This window comes from Eutrigla gurnardus (genome assembly GCF_963514095.1).
Source record: "Eutrigla gurnardus genome assembly, chromosome: 22".
NCBI classification, from domain to species: domain Eukaryota; kingdom Metazoa; phylum Chordata; class Actinopteri; order Perciformes; family Triglidae; genus Eutrigla; species Eutrigla gurnardus.
This window is the reverse complement of record NC_139933.1, coordinates 2222037-2248516: the sequence shown is the minus strand read 5'-3', so window position 1 is coordinate 2248516 and position 26480 is coordinate 2222037. Positions and strand designations below refer to the sequence as shown.

Here is a 26480-nt window from a genome sequence, read left to right as displayed (position 1 = left end):
AAGGCAGATGCTCACTGTGATTAGTTGGAGATCCTTTCGGGTGCAGCGCAGGTAAATGAAGCCGGCCGAGGCCCCCCGAGGACCAGCCCAGCTTGAACTCACCATTCCATGTGAGGGAAGCCCCTGAGTTGTATTTACACTGCGGGAGCTGTCACAAGTCCTCAGGTATCAGCGGTGTCAGCCTCAATCTGTAAGCCTGTTGATCTCTCAGCGAAGGCCAGGAGGGATTTCCCCCGCTGGCTGATGTTTGGTTTACACAGGTGACCCAAAGCTGCATTCAAATAAGAAAATATTACTCAATTATCAATGTGTGAAAGTAAGTCAATAAAGCCCTGCAAAATCTTGCAGGTGAACAGACAACACTGAGAATAAAATATTGATTTAGATTTAGATTTTAAAATCCTAAAGTTTATTTCGTTGTTCCTGTAAACAATGAGAACATGATAGCACCAGACTGTTACAGGTGATTCAGGTGTTTCCAGGGCCGAGCACGCCATCTAGTGGTCATCTGGGATTCACTGTGACACACATAACATGTGGTTTTAAAATGAGGATAATGTTTATTATTGACATTAAGGCTCAAATCAGATTTCATGGTGGGAGTAGTAGAATATAAATTGTGATGAAGTATATAAACATACCTCCAGTTCTGAAGAGTGAAGCCGAAGCTGAAGTGCCTTAAACTTGCATTCTCTCTACTGGCCATCAGAGGGCGACTCCTCTCTGTATATATATGGTCCTACTTCTCGCTTGATTTATTATCTTAGTAAACAATATAAACACAAGTTTATGGTCTCAAGTCTTCAACACAGCATGGTGTTTAGAACACAGAAAAGCTCATTAGTCCAAGAAATCCTGTAATCTGAGTTCAGCCACAAGATGGCGCCATGAACGCAGCAGTGTTGGTTTCCTTTGGTTCATTGGGTTCATGGAGCTTCTCTGCTCTGTTTGGTACACAACTCTACAAACACACTGTTTGTCCCTCAACAACATCACAGCAGAATGTTCCATATTGGGGATTTGAATGAGAAAGAAGCCTCCTGTGTGGTGGGATTTTATTTTGAAAGTGTTTATGCATGCGTGGGCGGGCGCGTGCGCACACTTGGCATCTCCAAGCAGTTGCGCCGTCGACGCAACATCTGGAGAGCGGGTTCAGTGTGGATTTGAAACGAGCCGCCTCCCTCCTCCTGATAGAAACTTCTCTCTGACGTGAACGCGTCACAGAAACAGAGCCTCCAACAGCTGGATGGATGGGTGTGGGGAGGGGGGGCTGGAAAAACATCTGCAGCGCCTGTGCGTAAAATGAAGCGTGGATGTGTGACGCTCCTCCTGGATGAACCGTCCGCAGGAATGAGGCATCGGGACGCGGCGATGGGAGCCGGTCGTCTCCACTCCAGAGGATCTGGACGAGTTTGAGTCGAGCAAGAGGAGCAGCCACGTCCGTCACACAGGAATGCATCACGCCGAATTGTCCTGTGAGGAGCTGCGTTCTCTCCCACCGAGACCCCCGAGTCTACCTGCGGCGTCCCCGAAGAGACGCTTCGTGAAGTTGGGGAGAAAGACGAGTGATGGCTCTCAGCAGTGAGTCCACATTTATTCTAAATGAATTGTGTGTTATTCTCTTCTTGTCCGCTTCAAATTCTGATATTCAAAATCATTAAGAAATACATTTCAGTGTACTAGACATAGAGCTTTAATTGTCTCAGGCGCTGAAACTAAAAAAGCTAATTTGTAATGCACATTTTTTTAACAAGCCTACACAACAGGAACCACAACAACCACAACAACACCAACAAAAATACCATTAAAGCAAAGTAGGGTTATTTATAGAGCACACTCAGCATCAAGCATAAGTCATTAAAGAGCCAATAAAATAGAAAATAAAGAGAAGCTAAAACAGAAAGAGACAATTTAAATTAAAGGATAAAAGTTGCAGTGTAATGTCAGAAATTCATAATTGGGCAAACGGGGGAAAGTTTTGATTTACAAGAAGTGAGAGTTGCAGGTTTCTGGGAATTAGTTCCAGATATTTGGACCATTCTGCATCCCCATGTTTAAGTTAAGTACTTAACTTCTCATTAACCTCTGAATACAGCCGTGATGTATTCAAACCACAGCACTTTTTCTGTACGTCTCTGAACCACAGACCTGGACCAGTTTCACTCCTACAGACCATGTGTTTCTTTTTTAAGTGGACGTCACGTTTACGTCACTGCGGCTGCCTTCACGTTGTGGTGGCAGATAAACTGTTGATATTGAGCTCAAAGTACAGCACTTTGATTTCATTCATTTGGGTTTTATTGTATAGATTCTGGGTTTTTCAACCAGGTATTCGAACATGTCCGAAAGGCGTTCTAGATGTTCTTTATGATCCTACAGAACTGTCACTTTCTGACACCGGTTTGGCTCCGCCCACAAATCACAGTCATTCCTGTTTACAAACAAAAGACACACAAAAAAAGTTAATTCATCTGAAATCTTTTACATGCAAGCGGTGACGTCAGTGCAGAGAACCTTTGAGCCATAAGAAGCTTACAGGCTTGGTCAGAAGTAAAACAACGCTTCATTATTTCATTAATGTTGTGAGAGCTGAGGGAGGCATGGGGAGGCAGACCGGACCGCTTCGAGCTGAGGACTAACACGTATGTATCGTAGCGACCTGAGATGTAGGTTTCTAGAGAGATCTTTGTTATCTGAATGCATTTATGGGGAGTTCTTGGGGCAAATTTTCAGCTAAATTCTGGGGTCTGAACGAAGGGGGGAGGGCTTTTATCGGTTTGGAGATGCGTTTAAAGACAAAATCTCTTTGGTTTTTCCAAATGACCTATACTCAACCTTTAACACGATGCAACTTCTTGATCCCTATATTTTTGTTGGCAAATGAGTTTCCTTGACAAAAATTGGAAAGACATTGGATCATATTATTGGATATACTTTATACTTTATTTCAGCATGATGATCCTCGCAAATGAAATCCACTAGGAATGGCGATGCATTCTGGGGCGGCACCTCCGTCTTCAGAGGATAGCTTTGGTGAGCTACGGTGGCCGCCATAGAGTGATGGAGGAAAATGACGATGATCTTTTAAGGCCAACCCTGAAAGTTGGAACAACAAACACAAGTTTGATACTTAACATGTTGTGTTCAGCAGATCTTCACAAATGAGCACCGTTTTTTTGTGTAAATTCTGCAGCCTCAAGGCAATTGTCAGAAGTCAAAAGCTAACGCTATAAACGGCTATAAAGGTATGCTTTCAGTCTCTTGACCAAAGACCCGTCTCCTCTCTTCCTCAGATTGGCTTCATCCATCGACGGTTCCTCCCCCAGCAGGTCAGCAGAGGGCGTGGCCGTCCGCCAGCCCACCAAGAACCGCATCCATCGCCAAACTAACCGCCTCTCAGGCGTCTTCCTCCGCGGCTCCACCGCCAGCGCCACCAACTCTGGCTCCATGGCGCTGACAGCCGGCATCCGGGCCTCGCTGTCTATCCAAGCCAGGAAGGGAAGCAGTACGTACACATCGACTAGGCTTTATTGTTGTTTGTCATTTTTATACGGAGCCACTGGTTTTACCCATAAAAGTTCAGTTTATTAGTCACAGGAAGAAGTGAACCCCAGTTGTATAATGTCTTATGAGGCTCTGGATGATGATGTTGATGATGTCATCTCAGCTTGGGTGTGTACAGACTACAAATGAAATAATAACAAAATCCAGATCTGGAGCTTGAACTATTCTCGAGACTAAAAGCAAGAATACGATGGTTTCAATTTAAACTTTTTTTCCTCATGTGAGTAGCTCAACCTCCTGTCCAAATTCATTACAACCATAGTGTGAATATAGACTATAGTTGACTAAACAAAGTATACAAACACATACCAATAAACATACTTCAATTGATAGATTTTTTCTGAATGGCATTGCTCCCTACAAGAAATTGAGGAAGCAGCTCAGCAGCAGCATAATGACACGCAGAGAAAACACGGGTGTAATTAATAAGTAGGGCCCTGTTCCATTTAGGTTGGCTGGGAGTTTTACATGCTGGCTCAAATAGAAAGGCTATGACAATAAAATAATAATTAATCACACCTATGTTTACCATTACATGTCAAAATGAGAACCGGCATCCAAACCCTGTCCTGTCTCCTGTCATGCAGTGGTCTCTGCAGCGGACGCTTTAGGAGCCGAGGACCCGGCAGAGCTGTCCAATCAGATAACGGCTCCGGGAATCCTGAAGATCTTTGGGAATGAAATCTGCGAGGGAGCTCACTACAAGAGCGTCCTGGCCACCACGCACTCCAGCGCAAAGGAGCTCGTCAAAGAGGCCCTCGAACGGTAAGGCCATGTGTGATCTGTGCACGTGTGTGTGTGTGTGTGTGTGTGTGTGTGTGTGTGTGTCTGCCTGCCATATGTGGGTCTTTGTGGCGTTGACGCACAGTTATGTTATGTCCATCCACATGCTTCCTCCTCTGCAGTATTTGTATATAAAAGTCGTCCTCGATACACAAAAACTCTCACGGCGGATGAAAGGAAGGCATGTTGTTGTGATTAGAATAATTAAGACGAACAAAGTCGACCTGACCTGTCTGTTTATTCTAATTGCAGTGTGTGTCTGTGTGTGTGTGTGTGTGTGTGTGTGTAAATAGTTCATGAGCTAGTTCTTCAGCACACCAGGGATGTGTGTGAAAGACAGCGAGTGTGGGCCACGACTCCAACGTCAGTCAGTCTTTTTGCTTATGTTTCAGCCAAAAACATAATGGAATGATTAATACAAGTGGTATTCAGCTTGTCGAGGAAAGAGAAAATCTTTTTTTCCCTCCGTGAAAATTGACACTGCAGCGGTGACATTGAGCTCTATCATTACTGGATTTCTCAGAGTAATGTCTTATAACAAATAACACGAAGCACACGGCTCTCGATAAGTTAGTTTCTGGACCGATGTCGGTCTAATGGGGCATCGACGAGGATGTGATGATGGTTGTATTGTATGACTGATGGTGTTTGAAGACACTAGTCAGCACTTTAAAGCTGCTCTAATCACTCCACATGTTTTTGATGCATATTGGTTGAAATGACTATTGTGAAAGGAGTCGCGTGTGGTGATGAACCCACAGACTTTCACTGGATCTCTGCAGTGAAAGTCTGGATCTGGATCCCCTCAGCTCATTAAAGCCCACAACGTTTTCTGTCTTCGCCCTCGACTCCCAGCTCGGGAGGATGACTGCCAGCATTGTAGCACCAAAACGGCCAAAGTGAAGCCTTAAGAACAGCTAAAACTTGAATACTGGTATTGCAGCATCTGTAATGGTGGCCGGACTCCAAAACGATGCTGGATGTCTGTTCGATTGTGCAAAATAAGCAATTACTTATACTTTTACTGTGTCAACATGCAATATCCATCCAAAATGTGGTGGTTTTCGATTGCGTAAAATTAGCTAGCGTTAGCTACTAGTCATACCAGACCAACCAGGACAGGGTTTTGGTATTATTTGTAGTCCTTCTATAATACCCTATTGTTGAATTATTTACTCATAGCTGCTTTCTTTGATGTATTTTATGTATGCAGGAAAATTAAATTAGACATTTAAATCTACTGATTCCTACGACGGCGTATTAGGGCCACTGTAGGAAAAAAACAGTCCAGTATTCCAGGAAAGTAAATCGCAAATTTGCCATTTCATAAATAAAGATGACAGTTTGGCCCATATAAATAAAACCAACAATAACCATCAACAGCCATCACTCTAAGAACCTTAAGAAGGTGTAATTAGAAAAATAAATGCGTACATTCATGGGAAGTTAGCTCGCATAAATGTCGGTAGCATCGTGAATGTGACTTTTTAAACTCGCAAATTTGCGACTTCCGTTTTTTTTCCTACATTGGTCCTAATATGCTGTCGTAGATTCATCATGTCGCTCACCATGACTTTAAAACTATTGTATTTCAATGGAAGTTTGTGCATTCAGAAAACCACTTATTTAGATTTCTGAACAATCGTCCTGGTTATGTTTTTAAATAACTAGAGTTCGATTTAGGCTTCTAGGTTCACTTTGGGACACGCGGTCTCAAACACTGGTCTCGTGGTTGAAAGTGTGTTTTTGGACCCGTCCGTTTCCCCACCATGAGTGGTTTTTGTCAATATTTAATACTACGCCAACTAGCTCCACCATTGCATAGTCACATGGATGCATTTAATTTGTGTGTCCACCACGAGAAAAGGCTTTCCGTTGGCTTCGTTTCTGTTCTGAGCAACATGAAAAATGGAGAATTCGGGGTCCCTGTACATGAAAGCCAATAGATTGTGTTTCTATTTCAGGATCTGCCATGAGAGACATGGTTGCAATGGTATTCAGTCCATTATCACTGGTTTATATGCTTTGAGAGGATGGATGAGTTGTGGTCTGAAATATTCAGATCCAAGGGGCTTTGAAATTGTTAGAAATTGTGTTTTAAGAAACTAGAAGTTTCTAATAATTATCCGACGTCCTCTAGCTATGGCCTGGGCAAGGAGGAGGCCGAGTCCTATGTCATGTGTGACACCATCGGATCCACCGGAGAGCACCGGTGGAGGACCGAGGGCTTCAGAGTCGTGGGCGACAACGAGAAACCCCTCATCCTGCAGTCGCTATGGAAACCCAGAGAAGGCCTGGCGAGACGCTTCGAAATCCAGAGGAGAAGCTCGATCGAGGAGAAGACGTCCAGAGACAAAGACACCGTCACTGCCGGTACGCCGTCCGACCGAGTCCTCCCTGATCGGTTTACACCACATCCACATACACGGGGCCGTCCGCGGGTCCTGGGATGAAAAAGTTTGTGCCATTTAATGAAGTATTGTCAGTATTAAAACCACGTTTTAGAGTTCTCACAGTAAAAAATGTGGTTTTGTTGGCACACGGTTTTTCCAGCAGAAAATCAGCCAAGCCACACAGACCGAACTATATTTTAATAGGTCTACTTTTTTTTCTCTCTCTCTTTTCTTTTTCAATTTTCTGCTACAAATTTGGACTTGTATTTTGTTCCTACTGCCATTATAATAAAAAAAAAAGGTCAGAGAAACTTTTAAAACAACGAACATCGCAGACACCAATTAAACTCCTTCCAGCCGACGCACCCTTTCTTTTTAACATAATGCAGTAAAAGCTGTACAACGGTAAAATTATCGAATCCACGGATATTAACAAAGCCGGGCCTTTTCCTGTAGACGCGGTGGCACTTTAATGTAACCGTCACTGTCCTCGCCGTGGTTGACACAGCTGCCTCGTGGTGCAAAGACAGCGTCCTGTTTTGTGTTTTGCTTTTATGAATGGTGCAGCTTGTGTGATAGCCTTCTATCGGTGTCAGCTTGTGGATGCCTGCTGAGTGGGGTGAACCTTTTTTTTTATTTCCATGAGCTCTGTCTTTTTCTTTCCACTGAGGTCTGTTTCCTGTGTTGGGGCTTCTCCGTGTTGACTCTGGCATTAACGTGTACAAATGACCGAACACACACCTTACTGCAGGAAAAAACGGGTGTTGCCCTATCACTACATTCCATTATGTGCTTCATGTATTTATATAGCAGGTCAATTTGTGCACATTTTAACACCAGTGTTGTTTGTTTATCCCCCCCTCTGATAGGCATCAACGCCCAGGCTCGAAAGCTGCAGAAGAGCCGCTCCAGAGTGACCTCCACCCTCATCGAGAGGAGAGTGGGTCGAGGCCACAAGCTGTGGAGGAGCAAAAGCGAGATGGACCTCTTAGACTCCGATTCCAAACAGGACGGAGGTCACGACAAAGGTCACAAGGATCGGAGCGGCAGTCTGAATCAGACACCGGGGCAGAGTTACGGAGAGGGCCCCGAACAGAACCGCATTCACGGCGTGGCAGTTCCCTCCGGGGGGAACGGCGGGCCGCAGCCCAAAACAGAGACCCTCTGTCCGCCGCCGAGGCCGAGGAGCGAGAGGGAAGGAGAGGAGTCGGAGAGGGAGGAGACGGAGAGGGAGGAGACGGAGAGCAGCGACGATAACACCACACAGTACTCCATTCACCCTCCTCACGACTGTCCGTACCTGCTGCTGCTGCAGGGCTGCAGCCTCGCACAGGTATGGCATTCAGACGGCCAGAGAGACGGAGGAGGGGACGATTCGTAGAGTTTCCTCACAGACAACGTTACGTGACTCACAGTTGAGGCTCGAATTGGCACAAAAACTACAGTTTGTCTTTATATGGGAATCTTTAGCTTGCATATTAAATATTATAATTGACGGTGACAGATAATCACACATAATGGAGGGCTGCAGACAAACGAGCCTAAAACACAGAAATGAGTCAGCGTTTTTTTTTTTGCAATTTTAAATTTGACTCAAAGTCAATGGGTTTTCTTATTGGGTCTTTGGTTAATGCAAGTTTAAAGGTTGAGTAGAATATCTGGAAAAACCAAAGAAATTTTGACTTTGAACGCATCGCTGTTCAGACCTCTGTTATAAACCCCGCCCCCTTCGTTCAGATCTCTGTTCAAAGCCCCGCCCCCAAAATGTAAAATGACTGCAAACAATCAGGAAGTGAGTAGGTGGGCCATCTCCTGCCCGACTTTTTTGATTGGACGGGGATTTGATAGTCCTGCCACGGCCACAAATTACATTTTTGTGTCATGTTTTCATGTCAGAGCTTTTAATTTAATGATTGCTATCGATACGTTAGGAGGATTTCAAGTAATATAACAGAAAGTGTTTCTGAATAGGATCACCTACTCAACCTTTAAGATCAATTAAGGCTTTGACATAAAATCAGTAAATATTTGTCTTGTGAATTTTTAAGTTGTTTACGTGTCTTTACAAAGGTGGTTGCTCATAATTCTGACTTTATAGGCTTGTTGCGTAAACTTATACTGATAAAATCTCATAATTTCAGCCACTAAAACCAACATTAGATTGCAAATGGTCACAGCCACCTCCGTCACCTCTTAAACAAATTACTAGGCTTCTATACGAAACATTCACACACCGTGTTGTAAAGTACTACAGCAGCTCTAACAGCATGATTTCTCAGGCTCATTATAGGAAAGGTCAGCAAACAGCACGTTGTGTCAAAACACTGATCAGGAAACAGAGAACGGGACTAGCACACCACCGCTTCCTGGCTGGTGATGCGTGGTTTTTACAGGCACACGGAGGCCAACCATCACACTACTGGGATTTCAACTCTGCGTCATCAGTTGTTTTCCCAAAAAAAGGCCTGTCGTAAGAATATAATCATCGACCACGAGACGTTTATCTGTGTAATTAAATCTGTCCCGTTGGAAAAGACAGGCGTCACAAGGGGTCAAACTATAATAATAATCCTCGCAGCACATTGTGCTCGACCTCTGAGATTAATCAAACATTTTGTTTGTCTAATTGTGTTTTGGATCAACTATTTAATACCTTCACACATGATCGGACCGCTTTCCTCGGGGGAGACTGTTGTAACGTGGTGGCTGAGCCGAGCTTAAAGGAGAGCCAATGTTGGACTGAGATTCATCAGGTGGCCAGAACCATGAATCCAGATACCAGCAACATTATAATCTCATTTCTTAAATGGTTAACAAAATGGTATTTTCTTTTTTTGTTGACCTTTTGAGACCTGATGTCTCATCCTCAGTCCAAAACTTTTTAACAAAAAAATTTAACAAAATATGCTGTTTCAATCCTTATTTGATGATTTTTAACCTTTAAAAAATGCCTTATTATAATTTAAAACATGTAAATGACAGGTAATAAAAGATTATGAGGGACTTTTTATAACCCTGTCCATTGGAACGCAAGAGAAACAGAAGGGTGAGCTCGTTAGTATAATCTGAACAAAGGGAGGAAAGAACATCACCTGGAACGTATCAATAAGAACATCTAAATCAGAATAGGTTACAGTTCTGGACAAGAAAGGTAACTTGTAATGTTTCTCTGCACTCAGGACTTCGTCATCTACCTACTTGTTGGGCCGAACGTTGTATTTGGTCGGCGAAGTGACCCCGAAGGCGAATCGAAGCCTGACATCCTCCTCTATGCCGACGACATCCTCCTGAGACACTGCATTTTCAACCGCCACGGTGTCGGCGGCCCGACCACGCTCCGGCCTTGTCAGGAAGCCGTGGTCACGAGGAACGGCGAAGTGCTGAGGAAAGAGGTGCAGCTGAACCCCGGTGATGTCATCGGGCTGGGACAGCGGTACCTGTTTCTTTTCAAGGATCCTCTCGCTTCGACACACAAGGTAAGAAAGGAAGTCCTCAATGTTTTCTTCTATCCGGTGAGAACAAACATATAAATCACGCTCCGTTGTTTATTTCTTGGAATTGAAGGAAGTGAACAGCGCTGCTCCCGAGCCCAGCATGACCGCTGTCCCCTGGATGCTCGGTCACACCTCAGTTGCCACGACAACAAGCCACACTGGAGAAGTGATCCTGTGCAACACCTGCATCACGACCTGCGCCGACCTCCAGAGCTCCAACGGCAAACGGTGCCCAAACAGAGGCCTTTCCTTTTTAAACTCTGCCACCGAACGCCACGGCCTGACCCTGGAGTACGACAGCAAGGATGAGGATCACATCGTCAAGGAGATCGTTGCTATGGGGAGGACCGGCGTCAAAGACAGACCGCCGCTGACCGTGGCGTTTCTGTTGTGTCTGTGTGTTCAGTATTCGTCGGCGCGTCTTCAGACCTCGGACCTGCGCCGGCTGCTGTTGCTCCTCGCCACCGGAGTCCAGAGCGCCATCTGGGTGAGTCGTGGGACAAATTTAAATATCTCCAACCAAGATCCGGCAATAGTTTTGATTTAAAAAAATTAAAATAAGATAAATAACATCTTGTTTTGGTTTTCCACATTCAATCTGGTCTCATCCAGAGAATCTCCCAAAATATTTGTTTCATAACAAAATGTAATGTGATACCAGTATGTTTGTTTAATTGCCAGTTTATGAGTTTTAAGCATGTTATGACGGAATGAATCACAATAATTTCGGCAGGGACGAATTATGAATTTTTCAATATTATTACTATATTATTATGACTACTTAGAAACCTCAGATATGTGGGATGTGTATTGAATGAACACATCTGACCTATTAAAGTGCAGGAGTTATAAAGGTCACCACTCACCACGTGGACGTATGTATATTGATGATCCTGTTTTGACTTGATCTATAATTAGCATTTCATCCACCTGTAATACATACAGTGAACTATTCCCCCTTCATGGTCTTTTCTTTGTTGGTACAGGAGCACACGAAGGAGCTAGCTGCAGTTCAACCTGAAGAGTAAGCGCCTACCTCACTGTTTTCTTCTTCAACAATAACAGCCGGTATCACAACTCCCAGAATGCACTGCAGATCCTCTTCTTCTGTGTCGCAGTCTCAGCGGCGAAGGCTCCAACCCAGAGGACCTCCGGGCGTCCGGCCAGCGTGAGGCGATCTCGGGCCTGCGCCCCCTGGTGGTGTGGATGTCCAACAGTCTGGAGCTGCTGCACTTCATCCAGTACCAGCTGCCTCGTATTCTGGAGTGGAGGACCCGAAACGAGCAGGGACAAGAAGTGGAAGGAGGAAGGGGAGATGACGAGAACAAGGAGGAGGAGAACCTGGGTTAGTCATCAGAATATCTCTTGGTTATAAAAGAAAGCCAGTTATATGTTAAACCTCCATAACAGCTGTGTGGTTTGTGTGTCCAGCCCTGTTGGAGCTCCGTCTGGCTTGTGTGCGTTCGGCCAGCGAGGAGACGATGTCGGTCCTGGAGGAGGTCGTCATGCTCGCCTTCCAGCAGTGCGTCTACTACATCACCAAGGTGAGAGGAGCACAAACACCTTAAAATGTCCCTTCATGGCTGAAATAATTACATTTATATAATAAATAATCTTGAAAATATGCTTAAAATTGTTAAAAGTGGCATTAAAACACACATTTAGTTAAGAAACATGTATCACAGATAGGACACATTTTATTTTAGTGAAAAACAAATAATCAAACAATCTAAAATAATCATAAATCATGAGGTCTCCCTGCATTAATAAAGTATAAATACATTTTTTGTCATTAAAATGTTCAGGATTCACGGACATTAGACTTTTTTTTATTAAATTAATACAGAAAATGATTAATTTAATACTAAAGGCACCTGATTAAGTCTCACCTTTATACATACAAAGATAAATACATTTAAAAACATGGCAACATTGTCTGATTCTGATTTCATGACAATTCCAAATTTTCAAATCTTTTTTTTATCCTGATCCACAACAAAAATCTGTCTCATTCCTACTCCGGTTACTTTCGTGGGAAAGTTAACCGTCTACCTTCTATTTCGGTCAACAAGGAGCTTTTCTCTGCCAGAGGAGAGTCAAAGCTGGCTTGTGTAGCAGCTGCTCCTCTCGTGGATGATTATGATGTGTCGTTTAAGAAAAAGGAAAATAATCAGAGACGGGCTGAGAAGAAAGAGCCCAGTTAGCCTCTCTGACAGCTTCCTAATAGAGCATCCAGCCACACTGCCAGACCACACTCTGGGCCTTCTGACATGGGAGAGAGACAGGACACCAAGGGCCTTTGTGTGTGTGTGTGTGTGTGTGTGTGTGTGTGTGTGTGTGTGTGTGTGTGTGTGTGTGTGTGTGTGTGTGTGTGTGTGTGTGTGTGTGTGTGTGTGTGTGTGTGTGTTGGGGGGAGGATGAAGGTATCAAACCAGCGATCTCCAAGCGCTGCCAAGGAAGCTTTACATTGCAGCCTATAATATTTCAGCAGAAGGCTGAGACACAAAGAACCGTGTTACCATGTAAAATACAGGAGCAGTTCAAATGTAAAAAAAAAAAAAAGGTAAAAATGTAACGTGATCTCACCTAAAACTCATGGTCTCCACTCAGAATCATCGTGTTCTTGCCATACAAACAGATTTTTGGGTGGATTTTGTGGAAAGGACCTACATTACAGCTGAAATTGGTGAAGAGAAATAAAAAAAATCCACAAAATACAATTAAAACATCAAATTAAAACTTGTGTGTTTTGATTGTTAATGAATCTCCTAATTAAGATCCGGTGTGATTACCTTCAGAAGTCACATAATTAATCTGTCATGTGATCTAATGGAGCTCCACAACAATGTTCACATTACAGACATTTCTGTAGTTTATTTATTTTTATTCGTCAGTGTTTGAGTGCCTCATTTAGAAGAATTATGTCCAATGGGCAACTGTTATCATTTTCAAAATAAAACAAAAATAAAAAAATTCTGCATTTTCTTTGTTTCCCCTTTTGTCTCAAAAACGTACCAAACTGTGAAATTATAAGACGTGGTTAAGATTCAGCAACAAAACCACTTTATTAGGTTAAAAAAAGTTGCTTTGGCTAAAAATACTCTTGTTACGTAACGTCAGCCGTGCAGCGTCATCTGAAACAATTACTTTGGTTTCACACGAGACACAAAAGCCTGATGGTAAAATAAACGGCGAAATGACACCACGGGGTATCTGGGTAATGAAGTCCCATTAAGTCCTCCCGGCTTGTGAAGGTAAACAGCCGTTAAAAACGCTGTTTTTAAAGCGTGCAAAGTTTGTGTCAGAGCTTCTTGGTAAAAGATGGAAAAATGATATTTTCATTGTCGTCACAGCTTCACTGATGCACCACGCCCGTTTCATGGAAGCGTGCCGGGAAAGTTCCAGACAAATTTCCAGCACAGTTGTGAGGATGTGGGTGAAAATAAATGAGGATATTGGCCTATTTACTTCCCCTGAACTCAAAGCTGCTGCTGCGTTCTGTCCTGCACCAAACCCTCCGATGAGCCGGAGGCTCAAAGTGAAAGGAAGCATGTCAAGCATCAGCCGTAAACGCCAAGGCTTGCCAAGGTCTCACTAAGTCCAGTCGGGATTCCAGACTCCGGCTGCAGCAGCAGGTTGGATGCATCTTCTGTCTCGGTTGAAACAGGAAGGAAGTCAGTGATCGGACGTCGTACCTCCAACGAGGAGACGGGAGGAATTCCTGAGTAGTTTTTTTCTTGGTTGCAGGAGGATGTGGTTATCTAACTACCTGCCACAGACGGCATGTATTTCTCTCAGCGAGTCTTGCCCCCGATGAACCAAACGACTTCCAGATGTGGTTCGTCAGTAAATCCAGAAATAATCCAGAAAGATATATAACACAGCGTGTTTCAACCTGCAGGATCAAAGTTCAGTTTGATGTGCGGTTGTCTTGTTCCATTAGAGTCCGATGAGTCGGCTACAAGGTCATCTGTCATGTTGTATTAACCGTTTGATTTAAGTTGGCAGAAATATGGTTGGATGTTCACGTATACATGTGAAATCACATATTACAGCAAATAGGTTTGGCCCTGAATCATATCTTATACCTTCTTTATTTTGAGAGAAAAATAAGGTCTTTCTGAGGTTGGAGTTGTAGTTTTTCCATTTTTTTAGTGTATATAATTTAATAATGTAATTTAAGAGTCAATTTTCAAATAAATGTCTCAACAAAAAATATACATATTCCAGTGTTTGAAGACTGGATCTTTATCCTTGGCTCTTTTTTGTTTCTTTTTGTAGTATTGCCTGAAAATAGGTACACAGAATTCTTAAGTGCGTTGAGTTAAACGTCAGCAAAATGAGATAGAAATTGCAGATTTTCTTGCAAATGGTCTCGTTTACTTATGAGGCATCGATATTAAATTGGTTGCATAACCAGTTAACAGTTCCTGACAGTAACTTTAACCAGCTGTCTGTCGGCATGTTCACATTAATTAATTAATTATTAATTAATTAATTAATTAGCAGTGATGGAAATGTGTTTGGTTATAAACTGAAGAATTGAAAAAAACCTGCTGGTGGCGCTGCAGGAAACATCAGTTGGTCACAAAAAAGAAAAAAGGATCTATCTTCTGGGGAACATGATTGTCTTTACTAGGCATGAGACAATATGAACATTTCATGTCAGGATTATCCTGAAGAAAATTATGGGAATCGATATTATCCTGATAATCATCAAATATATAGATTTTTGATGATCAACACTGCTTGATGCAGCTGAGAGTCTTTTGTTTCTTCCACGTTGATGGAGTTTTCTCAGATCTGCTCGGCCTGGCGTGGACGCCGTCTCTCGGTCTCGCCAGTTAATCCAGGCGTGTCCCGTCATCCATCACGACTGTCGCTTCACAGCGAGACATCTCTGCCGGACTGACAGGAGTTTTGTGAGGAATGCGGTGAAGTCATGAGTGTCTGAGAGCAGTAATCTGGCCGAGGCTTGTAATGATTTACTCTCCGAGCGTCTCCTTTCCCCCTCCGCTCACTCGTGCAGCGAGTTTGACAAAGTGATTCATGTCCGTGCTCGTTTGAAGGTTTCACTTTGTGCAGGCGAGATTTAAATCTTCCAGGGTGTAAATAAAGCAAACGAGGCTGAACTTCAGCTTTCCTCCGAAGCAACAAGACAGAGATTTACGCACATAAAAAATCACAAAAACAACTCCTTACTTGTGGAAAAAAAAAATGTAATCAAAATGTTTTTGCCTCTGTTGTAAAAGTGTTAGATAGGATATGACTTTGACTTTGAACGCATCACAGGACCGACAAAGTCCCGCCCCCTTCCCTCTGATTGGACGGGGTTTTTACAGTCCTGCCACGGCCACAGATGACATGTTTTAATTTTGTTTTAATGTCAGAGCATTTAATTTATTAATGCTATCGGTATGTGACGAGGATTTCAAGTAATATATCAGAAAATGTTTCTGAATAGATTCACCTACTCAACCTTTAACCTTTAACCTTTAACCTTAAACTCTGGTATTCCCTTAACTTACAGAAGGAAGAACATGACATTGAAACAACTCTCATTTCCCGCTTCACAACTTCTTCTCCTCCTTTCACTGGAGGATCATGCATATCCTATAGCGCCAACTTCTGGCCGAACTACGCTATTCAGAGTTCATTCTCTCCAAACCAGTGGATGAAAACGCAACTTTTTTTTAACAAAACTTCAAAAATCTGTCGACAATTTCGATGCAACCCCCCGACCCTGCTATGCTGCGTGGTAACATTTTGTGAAATGTTTATTTTGGGGGTATTTCATCGGGGTAATTGATGTGGGATGGAAAACAAAAGGCGCCACTGGTGAACAGCTATTCCAACTGATGACATGTCGTGATGAATACAGACGCACTTTAACAGGCTTTCCGCGGTCAGACTTGTGTGTTTACTTGTCCGTCTCAATGAATGCACAAATAAGCAGAGGACACAGAACTTTTTTTTTCGGAGTAATGCGTGACATGGATTGCATGCGGCCATCCCAGAATGAAAATGAGCCTCCTCTGGCTCCGCTGAGTGACATTTTTCCAACCCAAGAAACACTGCTTTTTTTTAATGGCCGCCCCTCTTTTCCATTGTCTCATGTGCGATTGGGAAGCCCGCCGTGTTCTCTCTGTTCATGTTCCGCCGAGGTCTCTGCTCTTCGCGGGGCCTTTACCGTAAAAATGTAAAAGGATCTGCTCCAGGGCGGATTCCTCCAGAAAAACCTTCACTCAGCAGTCCTGTTGCAAGCGGCATGTGCCAAGTCCACATGAGCCATATTCAACTTTTAGGAATGTGGATCTGACGGCAGGCGCTGGCCTCGGAAGCTTTGTGGGTGTAAGAGAGGGGAGATTGGAGGGGAAGGGGCATGTCTGTGCACAATTAGCCCCCCGAACAAAGCCAACATTGTCTCGTGGAGCAGCGAGGACACGATGGCTGAGAAAAGGAAGCAAATGTTACAAAATGTTGTATTCCTGCTGGTGTCTAAGGCTGTGCCATCTAGTGAGAGAGGCAGCATGGGTGGTCTGAGATCTGGGTTGGAGGGCTTACATGTTTGAGTCCATCTTAGTGATCAGAACTTCCATCACCATAACGTTAACTTTTCCAACCGCAAATTGACCCACAGGAATTGTCAACAATCTCCGGGTTCCACATGGACGAGTGAGTCACTCACACGGTTTTCTGTCTTCATCAGGTCCTCTACCCGGTCCTGCCGGCCCTGCTGGATTGCAACCCGTTCAGGGAGAGTCCAGACCCGCATTCCGGTGCTCAGATCCTGGGTGGCGGCGGACTGCAGGTCCCCGGCGAGATCCAGCATCTCGTTGACGTCCTCGCCGAGACGTGGCAGCTGCTGTCGGACTGTCAGCTCCACCCGGAGATTTCCTCGCAGCTCATTGGCTACCTCTTCTACTTCATCAACGCGTCGCTCTTCAACTCGCTCATGGAGAGAGGTGTGCAGATTCAATCAGTGTGGTACTAGGATTAGGGTTTTTCTCAGTTACGTTTAGATCTAGGCGAACAAAACGACTCGGTTAGGTTTAGTAAAAGTTTTGGCTTAAACATGAGATCGGGAACATAAAGCTAACGATGCTAACTAACATTTGTGACCGTATGAGCAGCAGTGGAGAAGGCTAGCCCGTACAGGGCAAAGCTCACATGCACAAATATGTATACACAAAAAGGTGCACGGAGAAGTTCAGGATAACAACACACACGGAGGGACAACGACTTAATTCTCTGAATGTTGCTCCTTTAAAAATGAATATTACTTTTGTGTCACATAAACACAAGTTCGAGTGGTCCATCCAAGACCAACAACAACAGTGTGTTAACCCGTCTTTCAACATTTTCTCACTTCCCAAACCTGTCTGTGGCGCCGAAAAAAACGTGTCACAAACATATCATTTAAAAAAAAAAAGGCTCAGTAATTTCCTGTCGTTTTTATCAAACATTACTCCGTTTTTGTCGGGGAAAACATGCAACCGTGGAATAATTTACTTAACTAGCACTAGGAGGATGGATCTGACTCATGATAAACTACATATATATGTATACATTCTCGATTGTGTTCTCAGGCTCTGAGCCCGGCTTCTACCAGTGGTCCAGAGGCGTACACATGCGGGCCAATCTGGACTTGCTGCTGGACTGGGCCCACGCAGCCGGACTGGGAGACCTGGCCTTGGAGAACACACACACACTCTCGTCAGCGATCAACCTGCTGGCCACGCCCAGGAAGAATTTACTGCAGGTACAAACTCCTGCACACTCACTCCCGATCAAATCCAAGTTAAAATTATGAAAACATTTTAGTATTATGTATTATTGGTTGAACAGTCCGGAGTGTGTGGGTGTGGTTAGTTTAGACTGTATACAAGCCTCTATTATTGTTAGACCAGGTCTGTTTTAGAGCCGAACACGGATGAACCCTGAAGCAAATGTATTTACAGCAAATTAGAATACATTTGATTTTAAAAAGGTTTGTTTTTTGCCGCTTTGTACTTGGGACAATTTACAAAAAGTCAAATGTGCAACTCTGTGGTGTGTGTGTGTGTGTGTGTAGACATCATGGGTGTCCTTGCGGTCTAACTACCTGGCCCTGAGTCCGGCCCAGCTGAACCACCTCCTGAGTCTTTACAGTCCAGCATCTCCCTGCAGATACACCTGGACTCCATCTGCCCACGACCAGACTGCAGCACACGAAACTGGTGAGCGATCCAGATGCTGGTCTACATGCTGGTCCACATGCTGGTCCACGGTGATCCCCCTGACTTCCTTCACAACACACATCATGAATATAATAATAATGTCATTTCTTGCGTTCCCCTCAGCCGGTATCCTGGAGAGCTTCGACACCCACCACCCTCTGGTGCTGCCCGATGGGGGGTACCAGTTCCAGCTGGGCCGGCAGGTAACAGATCCGGCCCTGAGGGACCAGCTGGACAGGCTCAAAGACTTCATGTCCAGGCTCTCTGCCTCAAGGTCGGAAGGGGTCACAGCTGCTGAGACACAAGAGGTACAACACTTTGATATTTACAAAATAGAGATAATACTATGAAATAATACTATGATTAATGTCGTATTCACACTTGACCGGTCCAGTTCCACTGAGTGTTTACTAGACTCATCCCCTCTAACCAAAGCAGCCTCCGATGACACAAAATGAAGATATTTGCATCATCGGAGGCTCTTTTTCAGAATGGAAACACAGAGATCTCCATCTTTATCTAACATAGAAAGCTAAATGCAAATGGATGAAGTATTCCTTTGAGTTGGAAAATGATTTAGGGAATTTATCAGACATACAGCTCCCTCTGGAGGCACAAAAAGCTCACTACATGCTTCCCATGTATCCATATATTATATAGTTCCCCTTTAAAGAAAGCTAGTAGCCTTTTTCCTAATCGATCCGATCTGTCGTCTAGGGTGAGACCTTTCCAACGGAGATGGATATCCTCCCAGAGGAGAGTCTGGAAACTTTGGATTCCCCTCCTGCCTCTGGTGCCTCTCCTCCATCACCTCCCTCCCCTCCATCACCTTCCTCCTCCACACACCTGGATGACTTCAGCTCCAACGGTGCCCTCCTCTTGTCCCACAAGCTGAGGACTCTGGAGCTGCAGAGCAGAGAGACGGGTGAGACGAGGAGGTCGGCTCTGGACCCGTCGTGCCTCTTCACGCCCCCCAACACCCCCCACGGCGTAGAGCCTGTTGATTTGGTGACGGCGTGCCGGGATAAATGGCTGGCGGGCGACAGCGAGAGCCTTCCCTGGTCCTCAGGTGAAGATGCACATGACGAAGGTATATGGGATTTTAATTTAAATCACAGATTATAGAATAAATACAAATAACAGAACAACTGACCCAACCCTTATTTTCTCCGTAGGTGGATTAGTGTTTGAATGTCTCGCTGCACTGAAAGTGGACCGTTTTATAGACTGTGCCAATGTGAGGAGATTTGTTGATCTGAAAGAGGAAGAGGAGGAGGAGGAGGAGGAAGCAGATGACCATTATGATGACAATAATGACGAGGTCTTTAGCTTGGAGCTGCAGCGAGGTGAACGAGGACTTGGTCTTGCTCTGGTTGACACACAGGTGAGTGAACAAGAACCAAAGCTCACAGTTAGTTAAACAAAAATATTAGATTATATTCTGTATCTAGAAAAACGGGTCAACTGATCCCAATCTCCACATCTTCTGACATCAGGAATGCTGTTGTATTACACACCTAGTTTATCCATCAACCGTGTATTTAAATTGTTCTACACAGGACACTTCCTTGAGGGTGAAAGGCATCTTCATCCGCGCGGTGGTCCCGGACTCCCCTGCAGCCCGGTGCGAGAAGCTGGTCCCGGGAGACCGGATCCTGGCCGTCAACGGAGTCAGTCTGCTTGGACGAGACTACCAGAGGTGGGGGGAGTAATTCAAATCTGAGCACATTTAAAAAGGTATAAAATGCAGGAACGTCTCGAGAAAGCCGTCCGGCCGCATCCGTTTCCAACCTTCCAAACGTTTGTTTTGGGCTTTCAGGAAATCGGGTTTTATTTCTCTGATTCCCCGAACTCCTGTTATCTGATTATGGTGAGGGGGGGCGGGACATTCCTGGCAAACACTAAGAAGTTGAGCAATCAGTGCAGGCTTGGCTTTTTGGGAGGGAGGGGCAGGATCTCAAACGGAGCGTTTTCAGGGTGAGGCTGCTGCAGAGCCTGATGGGAAATGTTAATCCTAGCATTAAAGCATGAAAACACGTTCTAGTTGTAACCTGAAATACAAGTACACACCATAAAAGGACAAACATCTCTGATAAACATGACATTTAAACAAGATTATTATGGTCTGTGAAACCAACTCATTGTTAAGTATGAGTGATTATCGACTTTCTTTGGTTGAGGACAGCCTTATAATTAAACCTTTGAATCTCAAATTCAGATCACCTATTTTTTCCCATCTCTGTTTTTGTGTTAGTGGGAAGGAGCTGATCCAGGCGTCGGGTGACAGACTGAGGTTGCTGGTTGCCAGATCTCACTGGATGGCGACGGCTATACAGACTGAATGCTGACGGCGTGTTTCACTGCTTCTTTGACCAAGACTCTGAACGCACCATGAGCTTTGTTCAACATGGCACGGACCTTAACACGGCTGTCGTTGCAGACAAAAATGCACTATAAAATGCACTATTTCCTGGTTGGATTGAGCACCGGGTTTTAGCTGCTCAATGCAGAGTTGCAGTTTTTTTTTTTTCCATTTACATTGTTACAGAATGATAGTAGTTATTGGGTTTATTTGTTGTGTTGAATTTTTAAATTTGTTTTGACTCAAACATTTTGGATGTCTTGGGTTCACGCATCACTGCTGCCTTTTGTTTTCTGGACAACGCTAAAGCTAGCGCTATATTTAAGCTCCGAAGCCAGAAGGATAGTTATACACAGAGCTGTAGTCAAGAACAAGTCCGAGACCAGGTCCAATCAGGCTGCAACCTCTGGTTCTGAAAAATGAAGCCTATGCTAAAATGCCTTAATTTGCATTCCCACTGCTGGCAACTCCTCAAGTCTGATTGTATAGAAGTCTATGAGAAAACGGTCCTACTTCTCTCTTGATGTATTATCTCAGTAAACATTGTAAACATGAGTTTATGGTCTCAATCTCTAGTTTCAAGTCTTCTTCAATCCAGCATGATGTTCATTTAGTACATTATGGTCCATTTAGAGTCCACCAGACCAGAAAGCAGGGGATGCTTTAGGGGCGGGGCTACCTTGTGATTGACAGGTTGCTACCACACTACCAATGTTAGTTAGCTACTAAAATGACTTTAACACTTAGCTGTAAAGTTGACCTTGAATTATAGAAGCTAACTTTGTGAACAATCAGAATCCAGATGGATCCAGATCCAGATGGTTGCTGCTCTGCTGTTTTCTCAGTACTTTCCAAGAATTACATTTCCACTAATTGAGGCGAGGTATCTGTGCTAGCCACAAACAGCTGTGTGATCAGCTGTATTACAATAAAAAATAAAGATAAACTTTTAGTGATCAGTTTGACAGACGTGATGACTCTAAGATGTTCCCGCTGCACCGATGGCCTGGAACAATGTTTTTAATGTTGGTCGGCACAGTTTGATTGAAACGCGTGCTAACACTGTAAATAAATTAACTTTGATTTATGTCTCCATTTCTGGCGTGCTTTGTTGTAGTTCTGCTGTTGTTGCACATTGACTGCAATCAAGACTTGTCACTTTTTTTATCCTTCCTTCACCGTGGAGAAAAAAAGTCCAAGAATTCATGGGGGAGTGATGCTATGGACCGTAGCCATGTGTGTTTAAAGGAATACTACCATAACATGTCCATAGCCTGTAGTCATTTTGTGGGTGAAGTGTTCCTATAACAAGCCAACTTATCAGTGTGGATAGCATTTATCATCAAATCATTAGATTTAATTTATGTTACAGACATGATTCAACATTACTTGGAAGGCAGATTATAGAGAAAAAGAAAAGTACATCAGTATTTCCCAACACACCATATATATGTGATTCAAATATGAACTTCTGAGGTCAGCTAGATCAACGTGCCATTATTGGGATTGTTGTTGGTTTTAGGAAGAAAAAAGGGTCATAATGGAAAAAATGTCTTATTGTTAGTTGCCAAAAACTACTACTTCAGCTGCATGTTTTTACAGGTTCTTGTGCAGCGTTGCCCTCTGTAACCTATTATTTTAATCCCATACAATTTTATATTTGACATCTTTCATTTTGTCTTTGTACACTGCATCAAAATGCTCCGCTTCTGCCACCGTGAGATGGTTTTTCCAGTCTCCAGCAATTCCTGGAAAACAAAATGCAAAAAAAAGGAATCAAAACCATCACCTGTCAGGCCTAAACCACACCTCTAATCACCTGTCAGGCCTAAACCACACCTTTTATCACCTGTCAGGCCTAAACCACACCTCTAATCACCTGTCAGGCCTAAACCACACCTCTAATCACCTGTCAGGCCTAAACCACACCTTTTATCACCTGTCAGGCCTAAACCACACCTCTAATCACCTGTCAGGCCTAAACCACACCTTTTATCACCTGTCAGGCCTAAACCACACCTCTAATCACCTGTCAGGCCTAAACCACACCTTTAACACCTGTCAGGCCTAAACCACACCTTTTATCACCTGTCAGGCCTAAACCACACCTCTAATCACCTGTAAGGCCTAAACCACACCTCTAATTACCTGTCAGGCCTAAACCACACCTCTAATCACCTGTCAGGCCTAAACCACACCTTTTATCACCTGTCAGGCCTAAACCACACCTCTTATCACCTGTGAGGCCTAAACCACACCTCTTATCACCTGTCAGGCCTAAACCACACCTCTAATCACCTGTCAGGCCTAAACCACACCTTTAACACCTGCCAGGCCTAAACCACACCTTTTATCACCTGTCAGGCCTAAACCACACCTCTAATCACCTGTGAGGCCTAAACCACACCTCTTACCACCTGTCAGGCCTAAACCACACCTCTTATCACCTGTGAGGCCTAAACCACACCTCTTACCTCTCTCAGGCCTAAACCACACCTCTAATCACCTGTCAGGCCTAAACCACACCTTTTATCACCTGTCAGGCCTAAACCACACCTCTTATCACCTGTGAGGCCTAAACCACACCTCTTACCACCTGCCAGGCCTAAGCCACACCTCTAATCACCTGTCAGGCCTAAACCACACCTCTAATCACCTGTCAGGCTTAAACCACACCTCTAATCACCTGTCAGGCTTAAACCACACCTCTAATCACCTTTTTTTTCATCCAATAACAGAGGAAGGTAACATGCACTGTATATACTGTATATTATTTGTTAAATCTCACCCTTCCTGAGAAATTCAGACTTCGTTTGGTCGAAGAGGTCTTGAGGAACAAAAGAGTAGTTGGACATTTTGTTCTGCTTCATGTTCTTGAACAAACATCGGTCGGCGATCTTCTCGATGGTCTCAGCGTTCAGAGGTTTCTCCAAGAACTGAGCGATCCTGGTCACGGAGTCCTTCAGGTCCTGAACCACAGAGAATCACACATCATCTCATAATCCCTGCAACGAGGAAAGAGATTTTACAAGAACTCACCATGATCAGCTCTTCGTAGGAGATGTGCATGATGTGCTCCTTATCTTCAGCAGTCAGCCAGCTCTTTACATGATCAAACCATGAGCCAAACATAACTATGGAAGCAAAATCCCAAACACTCCATTATCATGAGAAAATTATAACTTTGGATAAATATGTAAACATTATTTTTTGTTGTTGCACTAAACCTTTTCCATCGAGGAACTTGTGGAGGAACTGACTCAGTGGACCTGGATGTACCAGGAAGGATGATGCCTTATAAAAGTGATAGGACGATGTAAACACATCTTTGGGGTTCCTCATCACATTGATGACCTGCAGCGATGACATCACATCCGTTAATCCTCACTGAGCTTTGAAGACTCATTGTGTTTGATACATCACATGACTTTTGAAAGAAGATAAAAGGTTTACCTTTGGCTTTACTTCAAAGAAGGATGGTGGCATCATGTTGCAGTGGAAGTGTGTTGCGAGAATTCGCGGAGATGGCTTCTGTTCGAGGTTGCATTTGGGGGTGTGATACACCTCCAGCCCGGGAACACGAGACCAGCTGGGAAGAGTCTCAACAGAAGCTGGATCTCCTCCACTCATGATCAGAGGGACGATCTCCTGCATCCAAGTTGAACCTGAACGAGGGGAACACATTTTATATATATATATAAAAATTCATTTTTTTTTTCAGAATGTGTGTTGCACTGTGTTTAATGTTTGTAACCCTACTCTTAATTAATTTATTTTTAATTTTATTCATTTTTTTGTCTTGTTTAAGAAATTATGTAACTTTACATTTATATGTAAATACTTACGAGACTGTTTTAATGCCATATATGCAGTATAATTCTCCGAGTTTAATTATAAATCACACATCAATATTAAACGTCTTTTTTTAATATTGACTTTCATTTAAGAAAGTCCAGCTTTCAGCCTTTCATTAAAAAGAATGCGTGATTAAATACCGGTGCAAACATTCAACAAGTACAAGGAGAACTCACCTGACTTAGGATATGTTACAATGATGATGTCATCTGGGCGGAAAGTGAACTCTGCATAGTAGTTCAGGCTCTCTGTGGAGTATATATTTAAGGGCAGATAGACCCCCTTGTACACTCTGTATAACTCCGCTTCAGTCATGTTCCAATGCAAAAATGAGCAGAATCTCTGCAGCTCGATTCACTTATACAGCTGCAGCTGTCGGGTCTCTGTTGGACTTTATTTGTCATTCAGTCACCAATAAGCCACTTAAATCGGACCTCGCTACAGTGTAATAGAAGTCAACTTTAAAGCACAAAATGTTCCTGGCCGATCATCAATGCGTTAATCATTAAGACATGACTCAACTTTATTAACTCGACTTCAAACCAACAGGAGCTCTCAAAGTTCCCAAATGCACTAAGTTAGACTGGATGTGATGCTCAAGAAATCTAAAATATTCATAGTTTTGATAATTAAATAGTCGGTGTAATGCATCAGTAAAGAATTGGAACTAGCAGACTAACAACTTCATTTCAGTGAATTTAACAGGATTGTGCCTGGAAGTGTCACAGAACACGCAAGCTGCAGTAGCCAATATCAAATAGTTAAAAATATATATATGCTTACGAAGTAAATAAACTAAATAAATCCTGATGGCAATGAGGCAATAAATAATACAAATAAATGTAGATATAAATACCCTTTTATTTATTTTTTTTGTTTAAAGTCAAGAGAGAGATGGATTCTTTTTTCGTGTCATGTTTAACAAAATAATTGCATGTTTTGAGTAAAGTACTGAAAAAAGGTCATATCTTTCTCTTTATATAAACTGTATGAACTACTAATTAATGAACTACTATATAATGAGTGTCATTTGATCAATTATACATTTTTTCAAATCAAACATCTCAAGATATGAGTAACGTTTTAGTAACATCTGACTCAAACGTATCTTAACCATGTCATGTGATCTGCCTATAAACTCACTGACCACATATAAGGTTTCTCCTCGTCTGGTTTTTAATCCCATGCACATTTATATTTCACATCTTTCATTTTGTCTGTGTAAACAGCCTCAAAGTGCTCCGCTTCAGCCAACGTTAGTTGGTTCTTCCAATCTTCAGCAATTCCTGGAACACAACATGCAAACAGAGGAATCAGATTACTTTTGAAGGAAATGTGAATCAGGTGTTTCAATAGCCTAAAATACCTCAACAAAATAGTTTAAAGTAATGCTCACACTTAACTCTGCAAGGATTTAACCTGTTATAAGCAGCAGTGGGAAGGTGGAGAGGGTTGATCTTCGGATATAAAATGTATGAACACATTATTGTAAAAAAATAAAATAAATTGTGTTCATGTTAAGCACTTTATGAATTTGTCTGTAAAAGGTGCTATATCAAATAAATTTATTATTATTATTATTATTATCATCATCATTGATATAGGCAACCAGGGCCCGCACAGGACACAAGGCACGCAACTCATCATCAGCCGCTGTGGGATCAAACCGCACCAGGTAAATAGGGCGGTTGACATGGCCACGGGGCAGGTTCTTTGGCAGAAACGCAACATTAGGCCATAGGGTCACCCCTGAACCATCAGGCCCCCAACGCAGGCAGGGCTCGCTGACAGACAAAGCATGCAACTCCCC

The 26480-nt window shown here is 43.3% G+C and overlaps 2 protein-coding genes and 1 long non-coding RNA gene across 5 annotated transcripts; 1 reads left to right on the top strand and 2 right to left on the bottom strand.

The window, feature by feature from the left end:
• Positions 1 to 798: 798 nt before the first annotated feature.
• On the top strand, positions 799 to 21948 carry LOC311032912 (ras-associating and dilute domain-containing protein-like). 3 transcript variants are annotated; one of them, XM_084039996.1, is made up of 18 exons: positions 800 to 1581; positions 3294 to 3505; positions 4152 to 4329; positions 6488 to 6720; positions 7610 to 8073; positions 9920 to 10216; positions 10305 to 10721; positions 11221 to 11258; positions 11353 to 11579; positions 11666 to 11778; positions 16944 to 17199; positions 17824 to 17996; positions 18309 to 18453; positions 18577 to 18761; positions 19171 to 19543; positions 19629 to 19837; positions 20013 to 20152; positions 20708 to 21948. In XM_084039996.1, exons 1-18 carry the CDS (start codon positions 1454 to 1456, stop codon positions 20799 to 20801), a joined length of 3882 nt encoding a protein of 1293 aa, XP_083896122.1. In that variant the 5' UTR covers positions 800 to 1453; the 3' UTR covers positions 20802 to 21948. The 3 variants fall into 3 exon arrangements, with proteins under 3 accessions (XP_083896121.1, XP_083896122.1, XP_083896120.1); XM_084039995.1 differs by having other exon boundaries at positions 799 to 1581; positions 18309 to 18761; positions 20013 to 20190; XM_084039994.1 differs by having other exon boundaries at positions 18309 to 18761.
• LOC311032913 lies at positions 10598 to 18478 on the bottom strand. The gene is made up of 5 exons (XR_014599229.1): positions 18339 to 18478; positions 12821 to 12911; positions 11634 to 11765; positions 11271 to 11494; positions 10598 to 10717 (listed from the first exon to the last, which is right to left on the bottom strand). It is a non-coding gene; the product is annotated as an uncharacterized lncRNA (long non-coding RNA).
• A 321-nt stretch (positions 21949 to 22269) lies between the features above and the next one.
• LOC311032822 (sulfotransferase 2B1-like) lies at positions 22270 to 25419 on the bottom strand. The gene is made up of 6 exons (XM_084039885.1): positions 24847 to 25419; positions 24269 to 24480; positions 24043 to 24169; positions 23855 to 23949; positions 23604 to 23784; positions 22270 to 22563 (listed from the first exon to the last, which is right to left on the bottom strand). The coding sequence occupies exons 1-6, from the start codon at positions 24983 to 24985 to the stop codon at positions 22454 to 22456; spliced, it is 864 nt and encodes a 287-aa protein (XP_083896011.1). The 5' UTR covers positions 24986 to 25419; the 3' UTR covers positions 22270 to 22453.
• Between the last annotated feature and the right edge of the window lie 1061 nt (positions 25420 to 26480).